We start from the raw sequence: 11,280 nt of genomic DNA, 5'->3' as shown, positions 1-11,280 counted from the left end.
TTGGGCTCTGTAGCTTCTCCGGGAAATGCAGCACCTACTGCCAGAGCCAGAGAGCCCTGCTGCCATCTGCTGTTCCCAGTAGGTATTTAACCAAAAAACAAACTCACTGCCATGGACTCACAGCGACCCCTCCTTGGGTTTCCAAGGCAGTATCTCTACGGAAGTAGATCACTCAATCTTCCTTCTGAGAAGTGGCTGGTAGGTTTGAACCACCAGCCTTCTGGTTAGCAGTCAAATGCCTTAGGCACTATGCCACCAGGAGGTGCCTTTCCCCAACTAAAGGAGCTCTAGTGCAACAATGGTTAAGTGCTCAGCTGCTAACCAAAAGGTCGTGGTTCAAACCCACCAACCACTCTGTGGAAGAAAGATGAGGCAGTCTGCTTCTGTAAAGATTTATAGCCTTGGAAACCCTACTGGGCAGTTCTACTCTGTCATATAGGGTCCCTATGAGTTGGAATTGACTCAATAGCAGTGGGTTTGGTTCCCCAACTAAAAGGGACTCCACAGGATGTCCAGTCCTCAAGCAAGACAGGACTTGTGCAAGGTTGCTCAGGGAGCCAATGGCTCTGAACCCTGCTCTTCCTACCACCTTGATCCCAAGTCAGCTCAAAGCAATGCTCTTCCTGACCAGGTATCTCTTCAACATGGCCACACTCATCTTCCAGAACATACACATGCACACACACGTGTGCCTTGGTGAAGCTTCATCCCAGACAATCACTGCTGCTCATTATGAGGTAAATCTTGGCACCACCATACACTTGCTCTATAACGCTAAGAAGATGTCAGCCTCTGTGACTTTTGGTTTCTTCATCTATAAATTATAGTACCCATCTAATTGGGAGTATTAAACAGGTAATGAATACAAGGCCCTTATCAGTCCATAAGTATTACCTATGTAATTATTATTCCTGCTTTCTACATCTTCTTAAGGAGTATCTATTAGTTTTATAATGAAAAACTATACTTTATATTAAAAACTAAAGGAGGGAGTTCCAGTAAGATGGCGGAATAGGCAGACAGATTGGACAGATTCTCTTCAACAAAGAAAAGGGGAACCAATTAACACAGATACAGAAGATAATCCTGGAGCCCTGAGCTTTGAAGAGAAGGATACAGAAGTGGTCTAAACTCTTACTAGTAGAAGAACCTGCATGAAAACACCAAAACAGGAGACATGGAGCTGTGGTCTGGCAGTGATCCTGATGGCACAGACAGCTTGAAAATTGATGAGTGATGTTAGGACCTAAGAATTAACCTAAAAATAGGGCCTGCTAGCCAGGGGCTGCATGGAGGACTGCACTGGTGGCTGGTGAATAAAATGGGAATTAGCAAAGAGGGAGATGGGCTGAGCTGTGGGCTTTTGCCTGTCCGGAGAGGGCGCAGTCATTAGAGTGTTTACAAGCAGTTCAACCATTTTGGATATTTTAAGCAATAGCCTTCACCCAGATTCCAGGGACTTAAAAATAGGCTCCAATTGCTGGGAACCACAAGGACATTCCGGATGCCAACGACTGGAAAGATGCAATATTCCCCTTGTTACTCTTATACTCCACATCCTTTTGGTGAACAGAGGTGCGGCCATCCCTCACTCCCATCCACCTTCTGGGCCAGCAGGAATTCCAGCCCAGTCTGTGTGCTCTGATAGAGCCTGGGTGTCCTGCCCCACCTTGCCCAGACTTTTTTTTTTTAATCCTTTTTTTAGTTTGTTTGTTTTTGTCTAATTTTTTTTTTCTTTTTACTATTATTCTTTAGTCTTCCCTTCCCAGGTTCTAGTTTTCAGCTCTCTCTCTCTTCCCTGTTCCTGGTTCCCTTTTTTTTTTTTTTTCTTTCTTGAGGTTAATCCCGTTCCTTGTTTTTCTTTTAGCATTCTTCCCATTTTTTCTTCATTATCTCCTACTCTACCTTTTTTCTCTTATTGCCTTCTCCCCAGATATTGCAGGGTTTTTTTCTTTTTCTTTTTTGGTGGTTGTTCCAGTGTGTTTATGCAGTGTGTTTTTTGTTCGCTTGCTTTTACTTTTTTTGATGGTTTTTCAATTGTTTTTGTCTGAGTGGGAGACAGCAACAATCTCCGTATGACACAACTACACCACACCTCCTGCAGCTTCACTTACTAAGTGAGAGCCATCACTTCCTTCTCCACCAACTGGCCAACGATAAATAACCACCAAGAAGAGCCTGATTCACCCTTAGCTGTTCTTCACCAACTGTTAACAGAGATCTAAATACAACAATGTCACAATGTCTTGGAGACAACAGAACATCACAGTCCACACAAAGAAGCAAGATAAAGTGGTAGAAACAAGGGAGCAGGATTCAGACCCAAAAAACATTCCTGAGGAAGCAGCAGCATTGGAACTCCCTGATAAGGAATTCAAAAGAATTATATTTAGGTGTCTTCAAAGGACTAAGAGACAGATATAGGAAAACACAGACAAAACCCTAGAACAATTTCAGATGAAAATGCAAGAACAAAATGACAAAATAAAGGAAAAATTAGAAATGATACAAAATCTACAGATATAAATCCAGAAGATTAATATTAAATTTTTAGAAATAGATAACACATTGAAAGGGCAAAGGAGTAGAATTGATGCAATGGAAGACAGAATTAGTGCAATTGAAGACAAAAATACCTGAATACATCTTTGGAAAGGGATCAATCAGAAAAAAATATCAAAACAAAACAAAGAAAGCCTAAGGTTCATGTGGGATACCATCAAAAGGGATAACCTATGTGTAATCGGAATTCCAGAACAGGAAGAGAAAAATAAAACCATTGAGAAAATTGTCCAAGATTTGTTGGAAGAGAACTTCCCTGATATGATGAAAGATAAGAATATATCAATTCAGGAAGTCCAACGAACCCCAAACAGGATAGACCCCAAAAGAAAATCACCAAGACATATCATCATCAAACTCATCAAAACCAAAGAATCCTGAAAGCAGCATGGGAAAAACGAAAAGTTATTTACAAAGGACAACCAGTAAGAATAAACTCTGATTTCGCAGCAGAAACCATGCAAGCAGGAAGGCAATGGCATGGTGTATATAAAACCCTGAAAGAGAAAAATTTCCAACCAAGAATTACATACTCAGCAAAACTGTCCCTCAAATATGATGGTGAAATTAGGAGATTTCCAGATAAGCAGAAATTAAGGGAATTTGTAAAAACCAGACCAACCTTACAAGAGATAAAAACTAAAGGAAAGATGGCTACAGGAATGACACCCTTAGGTTCTTAGGTACAGTTGTGCAGTCACTGGCCTGCACCTCTCAGTCTGCCTCATCCTCAGTCTTTTCTTCCCCAAGCTCATACTGTCCATGGTACAAGGGAACCCACCATCACCATGGGAACACACAGAGAGTCACAGACACTGAGGAGAAATTCTGAGAAGTCCTGCAAGGTGTCTTCCTTTTCGGCGCTGGGAGCAGTGAATGGATTCTCCTGGGCCGAGGGTTCACTCTGGAATTCCACAGCCAGCCTGAGAAATGAACATACAAGTATGTCACTACACTTACGCAGCACACAAGCACCCTCTTAGGGGTACCCTGAGGACAGGGCCCAGGGGAGGTGTTCTCATCAGATCTAGAGAAAAGTCAGGGACCTCAACAAGGAGAGGACCCAGTCCTCTGCCACCTTTTCAGGCTCATGCTGCTCTTCTCCACCATCACATGTGACTCTTGAGCCACACTCTGTATACTTTCCTGAACACAAGCTGCTTGCTGCTTCACATCTCTGCCATGGCACATGCTGCTCCCTCTATGTGGAAGGCCTTCCCTGAACTCTTGACACTCTAATGAATTCCATATAGATACACAAAGCCGTCTCTTCCCAAAGTGACCGTGAGCTCCCTGTGGGCAGGAGTCATTCTTACTGATTTTTTCCACTCTTGCTGTCTAGCACCAGGTTCACACAAAACCAAAACCAAAGCAAACTCACTGCCGTTGAGTTGGTTCCAACTCATAGCGACCCCTCCTTGGGTTTCCAAGGTGGTATCTCTATGGAAGTAGATTGCCCAGTCTTCCTTCCGAGGAGCGGCTGATGGGTTTGAACCACCAGCCTTCTGGTTAGGAGTCAAATGCCTTAGGCACTACACCATCAGAGCTCCTACAATAAACATTTGTTTATCTGAATTGAATTAATTCAAAAAGTCTTCAGTGAACACCTACCATGTTAGCTTAGGGGCTCAGTGAACACAGTTGAGTGAGACACAGCCTCATGATATAGGAGCAAGGACTGTGCTGTTGTTGCTACCTACCATGGAACAGGCCCCTGACTTATGGCAGCTTCTTCCACTGGGACTGGATTGTTGTGATTCAGACGGTTTTCATTGGCTTGCCAGGCCTTTATTCCCACTTGGTCTTACTCTGAAAGCTCTGCTTATATATTATTAAGCATCTGTGGTAGTTAAGTTTGTGCATCACCTTGTCTGGGCCTGGGTTGAGTGGCTGGGCAGCTCGTAGTAGTTATTCCCCATGGTGAGATTGGTAATTAACTCCATGGTGGAATCTACTGGAGCAGCTGAGTAGCTGCTTTAGGGATGTGGTCTGCTTCCTGTCTATAAGAAACAGCTTTAGGAATGGTCTCTAGCCTTCTGGCACACTTGAACCCTGCACGTAGCCAAGTTGTTGTTCAACAGCCTGCCATGCCCTGCTGATCTTGGAACCTCGTCTAGACTTGAATTGATGGCCTGCCATGTGGTTTGGTAACATTGGGACTGTGCCTTGTTACTTGTCAACCTTGGGCTTGTCATCCTCAGCAGCCAGCAGCTGTCTGAGTAAAGAAAAGCCTCCAGCTTCAGTTGGCCGGGAGCAGGAGGCAGAGATGAAGCCCAAGGTTGAGGGACTTTCACCCAGCCCCTAGAGTTTAGCACTTTTAACTTGCACTTAAAGCCTCCAAAATTGTAAGAGAATAAACTCCTGTTTGTTCAAGCTATTCATTCTAATTGTGGTATATTCTTGTCAAGAGTGGTACTAGGTAACCAAGACACCATCACAGCAATACACAAGCCTCCAATGACTGCACATGAAGTACACTGGCCAGAACCGAACCCAGGTCTCTCACACAGAAGATGAGAAGTTACCACTGACCCACCACTGCCCTTAGCAAAGGCTTTACTGGGAGGGAATCTTAGTAGAAATTTCCTATCCACTAATTACTGCTCTCAAACCTCATCTACCCCAGTCCCTAGCCCCAGGCCTCACTCTGGTTTTCTAGCCAAGGTTCTCTCTCTATGGCAGACAGAGCAGAGGAAATTAGATGGTGCTTCTGGAACTTCATCCTTGGTCTTGAGTTCTCCGTCACTCCCACCCTCCAGGCTACCACCAAGACCACCCAGGCCCCTCACCTGCAGGCATTCCGAAATCCCTCCAGGGTGCTCAGGAGGAACTGCCCCCTTCTCAGAATGGCCTTCTCAGAATCTCTACTGGAGGTGTGGCCCTAAGGTGAAAAGGAGAGAGGAAAGAGAAGAAACTTTTGGTCAAGGACCTGCTGTGTTTTCCACTATGCTTAGAGAGCTAACCTCTTCCTGCCCATTGGAGTCTGATGCTCCCAGACACCTAATGTTTTCCAGGGAATTTTGGTTAGATCCTTGCAAATCTAGCCATTTAATTGATCCTTTAAAAAAATGGTAGAGAGAGATGTTAACCTGTTTTCCAGTGAACCACAGGACTGGCTCTTGGCCTATTATATGGTAATGGCATGATATGATATGATATGATATGATATGATATGATATATGCTATGTTATGCTATGCTATGCTATGCTATATGGCTAAATGGTTGTTACTGCCCATATCTGTTGCTCCAAAACAAGAAAATTCCCATCACATTATGTATGAAGGACTTAGTTTCCAAAGTTAGTCCTTTGGACATATCAGCATTCACACTGACAACATCGTTTCTGACATCTTAAGTCCATGGACCATTCAATACCAACAAAATATAACACACTGGACATTAGTCAGATTCCATGATTCTAGTGATCCAGCCTTAAATGATCTATCTGGTGAGCATGTTTATCATACTTGCTTGGATAGCCTGGGATTTGACTATCCGGGCTCAGGTCCTTGCTAGTTTTGGACCTTGGAGAAAAATCATATACCCCTCTGGGACTCAGTTTCCTCATCTATAAATATGGGGATAGTAATCTTTAAGACTCCATTGCTCTATATTTGGGAAAAGTAACACTGTATTATGTATGTGTGCACATGAGAATATGCTATAAAATGGCATATGAAAGCAAAAAAAAAAAAAAAACCCAAACTCACTGCCATCGAGTCGGATCCAACTCATAGCGACCCCTCCTTGAGTTTCTGAGGTGGTATCACTATGGAAGTAGATTGCCCAATCTTCCTTCTGAGGAGTGGCTGGTAGGTTTGAACCGCCAGCCTTCTGGTTAGCAGTCAAATGTTTAATTATCCTTCTAAAACCACATTACAGCATGATTTCGGGAAGAAGCAGGCTACAGTGCACTGACCAGAGGTCTCCTGTTCACTGGGATCACAGAAAGATCTGCACACCGGTTCAGCATGGCTTCAATCAGGGCCCGTAGTTCCCTGTATTGCACTGGTGGAGAGCTCTGGTGGTCTTTCCTGCATCCAGAGAGACAAAAGCAGGTTTAGAGTAAGGCACGGGTCTTCCCTTGGGATACTCTGGAATAAGAATCAAACTAGATTATGTATACCAAGCACTTAGCACAATACTTAACACTTAGTAAATTCTCATTTGACCATTGTTTTTGCTAAGGATGCAGTGAGTTTTCTCAGGAAGAAAGGCCTCATGATGAAAGAAGCACTATGTAGAACTGAAGGTGCATCAAGAGATATGTATGACTACTGTTCTCCAATGAATGATAGTTCTCCTGGGGAAGAGAAATCAAACCTGCTTTCAATTACCTCAATGAGTAAAACTAGGATCGATAGGTAAATATTAACAGGACTTATATTTTTATGTCAGTATGAGTGTTGCAGATTGAATTATGTCTACCAAAACTATGAACTGAAGCCCTGCCTCCTATACCTGTAGAAGTGATCCTGTTTAGAAACAGGTGTTTCTTTTGTTATGTTAACAGCAGTACCAAAGTAGGGTGGGCCCTAAACCTAATCACTTCTGAATTACAGCTGTTATTGTTAGGTGCCACTAAGTCAGTTCTGACTTATACTGACCCCATATACAACGGAACAAAACACTGCCCAGTCCTGCCTCACTCTCAAAATCGTTGCTCTGCTTCAGCCCATTGTTGCAGCCATGGTGTCAATCCATTTCACTGAGAGTCTTCCTTTTTTTTGCTGACCCACTGCTTTACTATGCATGATGTTCTTATCCAGAGACTGGTCCCTTCTGATAACATGACCAAAGTACAAGAGATGAAGTCTCACCATCCTTGCTTCTCAGGAGCATTCTGGCTGCACTTCTTCCAAGACAGATTCATGTATTTCCTCTGGTAGTCCGTGATATAGTCAACATTCTTTGCCAACACCATTTTTCATAATTCAATTATTCTTCAGTCTTCGTTATTCACTGTTCAGCTGTCACATGCTTATGGGTAATGAAAAGACCATGGCTTGAGTCAGATCCACCTTAGTCTTCAAAGTGATATTTTTGATCTTTAATACTTTAAAGAAGTCTTCTGCAATAGTTTTGTTCAATCCAATACACATTTGACTTCTTGACAGCTGCTTCCATGGACATTGATTATGGATCCAAGTAAAATAAAACCTTTGACAGCTTCAATCTTTTCTGCCTTTATCATGATGTTGTTTATTGGTCCAGTTGTGAAGATTTTTATTTTCTTTATGTTGAGGTATAATCCACAATGAAGGCTGTAGTTTTTGATCTTTATCAGTAAGTGTTTGAAGTCCTCTTCACTTTGAGCAAGAAAGGCTGTGTCATTTGCATATCGCAGGTTGTTAATGAGTCTTCTTCTAATCCTGATGCCATGTTTTTCTTCACACAGTTCAGCTTCTTGGATTATTTGCTCAGCATACAGATTAAATAGGTATGGTGGAACGATACAGTTAGGAAGCCTTCAAAGGTAGTTCTGAAAGTATTCTTTAAAGGTAGAGAGTATTCTTTATCATTCCATTTCTTCTTTCTTGCTTGAATGCAAAAGTAATGGCTGGAGCTGAAGCAGCCACCTTGGAGCACCAGGTTGAAGCTGGGTGTTTTGGTTACATGGTACCACTCTGACAGGAATATACTACAAATGGGATGGCCTTAACAAACAGGAGTTTATTTTTACAATTTGGAGGCTTTAAGTCCAGGTTCAAAGTGCCAGGCTCTAAGAGCTGGGTGAAAGCCCCTCAACCTTGGGCTTCAGCTCTGCCTCCTGCTCCCAGCCCACTGAAGCTGAAGGCTTTTCTTCACTCAGATGCTGCCTGATAAGGCTGACAAGCCCAAGGTTGACAAGTAACAAGGCACAGACCCGATATTACCAAACCACACGGCAGGCCATTAATTTGAGTCCATTAAAAGCCCCAAGATCGGCAGAGCATGGTAGGCTGCTGAACAACGACTTGGTTACATGCAGGGTTCAAGTGTGCCATAAGCTAGAGACCATTCCCAAAGCTGCTTCTTATATACAGGAAGCAGACCACATCCCTAAAGCAGCTACTCAGCTTCTTGTGATAGATCTCACCACGGACTTGATTGCCAGTCTTATCATGGGGAATGACTACCTCCAGCGGCCCAGCCACTCAACCAGGCCCAGCCGAGTTAACACAAAAACTTAACTACCCCACTGGGGACCAAACATTGTGAGGCAACAAGCTAAAAGGAACGTGGCTCACTGATGATTGTGGAGTTTCATACTACTCTGGACAACCTAGCCAGAATCTTGTGTGAAGAAAAATGAACTTCAACTTTGCTTAATCTACTATAAATTTAAACTATTTCTTTCTTTTTTTTTTTTTTCAAGTTGCATAACTGTTTTGTTTGGTTTAGTTTATTGTGCTTTGGGTACAAATTTACATAGCAAATTTGTTTTACATTCAATAGTTCATGCACATTTGATTTCACAGCCCAATTACCATCCCCAAACATAAAAAACTCTCCTCTCTCTTCCCTGTGACTACCATCTCCCTGTGCCCTTCTTATCTATGCATTCCTGTCTGCCCAGCTTTCTAAGTGAATGCTGTCCCTCTGGTGCCTCATGGCTGATTGATCTAAGGGGTGCATCTCCCTACAGTAGGTGGGTGCATTGCCCTGGGGTAGGTGTTCTGTATGGAGGTCTTTCTCCTGTTGGGCTGAGAGCTAATCCATGTAAGAAAGTCCATTTCTAGGCCCAAAGGGTAACCTGGGGTCACAGTCTTCAGGGGTTCCACCAGTCTCTATCCAACCAGTAATTCTGGTCATTTTTGTGTTTTTGAGTTTTGTTCCACATTTTTCCTCCCACTCTATCCAGGATCTCTAGTTATAATCCCTTTCCAAGCAGTTGGCATTGGTAGCTGGGCACTAAACTGTTTCTTGTAGATAAATCCTAACAATTAAGATGCTATGGCAGCAAACTTCTTTCTCATGGCACTCTTCTATTTTCATCTTTACAATTAGTAGAGATTTATTAGGTTTATAAAAACCAGTGTTCACAAGGTTCATATCATCATATCCTATCATATCCCATAATTTCACTTTCAGAAATTTATCTTATAGAAATTCTCTTATAGGTAAAATAAAATACACAATAAAATTCTATGCCATACTACTCATGATAGTAACACTATTAATGATGGCAAACAGTCCACATTTCCATTATAGGGAACTGTTTCAATCTTATACTGCCACATGATGAAATATTATGCAGTCCTTAATAAAATGAGAAAGATTGATACATAGTGATGTGAAAAATAGATATAAACATTAAGTAAAAAATTTGAAAAATGAAGAAAATCAAAGACACATGGAAACTATTAGTCCAAGGGACTAGTGGACCATGTGAACCTCAGCCTACATGATGACCCTGAGATGAGAACTAGTGACTGGCTACCACTGTCAACTACTCTGAAAAGGATCAGAATAGTAAATTCTAGATAGAATGGGAGAAAAATGTGGATCAAACTCAAAGTCATAAAAAAGACCAGGCTTACTGGTCTGATGTTGTTGTTGTTGTTGTTGTTGTTATGTGCCCTCGAGTCGGCCCCGACTCATAGCGACCCCTCCTTGGGTTTCCGAGGCAGTATCACTACGGAAGTAGGATTGCGCAGCCTTCCTTCCGAGGAGTGGCTGGTGGGTTTGAACCGCCAACCACCTGGTTAGCAGGCAAGTGTCTTAGCCACTATGCTACCAGTCTGGTAAAACCCCAAAACTATGGCCCCTAGTCACCCTTTGGGCCTGGAATTGAACTTACTCCCCTGGCTTACAGCCAAACAATAGAAAGGTATATAAGGTGAACAATTACACCAGGTAGGTATACACCTTAGAACAATCACCATGGGAGATCAGAAGGGCAGCATTTGTACAGGAAGATAGCTCAGAGGGCAGGAATGCATAGGAGAAAAGAACACAGAAAAAAAGTGACCACAGGGAGGAAGTGGGAAGAAAGCTGTTGCATTACGGGGATTGCAATCAATGTCATGAAACAAAACGTATATTAACTGTTGAGTAGAAAATGAATTTGCTCTGCAAACTTTTACCCAAATCACAATTAAAAGAGAAAAAAGAGAAAGACTGATACATAGTGATGAGAAAGATAGACATAAACATTAAGTTAAAAAGAAGAGAGAGACTTGTAAAAAGTGTCTTTGTCTTTAGAAAGAAACGATGAAATAAGATAACAAAAGTACAGACACTACAATCTATGATATTGATTCAGTGATAATAAAAAGAAATGTTTGTAAATGCATAAAAGAAATCTAGAAGAATATATGGTACACTGTTAACAGTGGTTACATTAGCAGGTGAGATTAAAGGGGACTTCAACATAAAATTTTAATTCCCTTGAAGCACGTACTACTTTTTCTTTCAATCTTTTTTTTTTTCCTTAACTGACATTTTTTTAAGTCAGTACACATTCCTTCCCATTCCTCCCAGGTTCATATGTTGTTGCTGTTTTAAGTACCATCAAGTCAATTCCAACTTATAGCGACCCCATATGACAGAGCAGAACTGCCCCCATAGGGTTTCCTAGGTTGTAATCAATTCCAGACCTGACGGGCAGCTAGGGGCCATAGTCTCAGTGGTTCCACCAGGCTCTATCAGACCAGCAAACCTGGTCCAAAGGGGAAATTTTAAGTGAAAAATAAATCTCCAGGTATGCAGCTCCACACAGTAGACTAAGCACA

At 42.3% G+C, this 11,280-nt stretch overlaps 1 protein-coding gene across 1 annotated transcript in view; it reads right to left on the bottom strand.

Moving 5' to 3' along the window:
- Positions 1–11,280, bottom strand: part of MEI1 (meiotic double-stranded break formation protein 1) — a 153,700-nt gene that overhangs the window by 78,921 nt on the left and 63,499 nt on the right. The window contains exons 16-18 of the mRNA XM_042781067.1: positions 6,483–6,597; positions 5,352–5,443; positions 3,344–3,485 (exon numbers count right to left, since the gene is read on the bottom strand). Of these exons, the coding sequence (XP_042637001.1) occupies positions 3,344–3,485; positions 5,352–5,443; positions 6,483–6,597 (349 nt within the window). The remainder of the gene's footprint in view (positions 1–3,343; positions 3,486–5,351; positions 5,444–6,482; positions 6,598–11,280) is intronic.

The sequence above is a fragment of the Orycteropus afer genome, unplaced genomic scaffold (assembly GCF_000298275.1).
Source record: "Orycteropus afer afer isolate SDZICR_OR568_19922 unplaced genomic scaffold, OryAfe1.0 scaffold00083, whole genome shotgun sequence".
NCBI classification, from domain to species: Eukaryota; Metazoa; Chordata; class Mammalia; order Tubulidentata; family Orycteropodidae; genus Orycteropus; species Orycteropus afer.
Note: the sequence above shows the minus strand (reverse complement) of the source record. Positions and strands in the feature narration are given on the sequence as shown.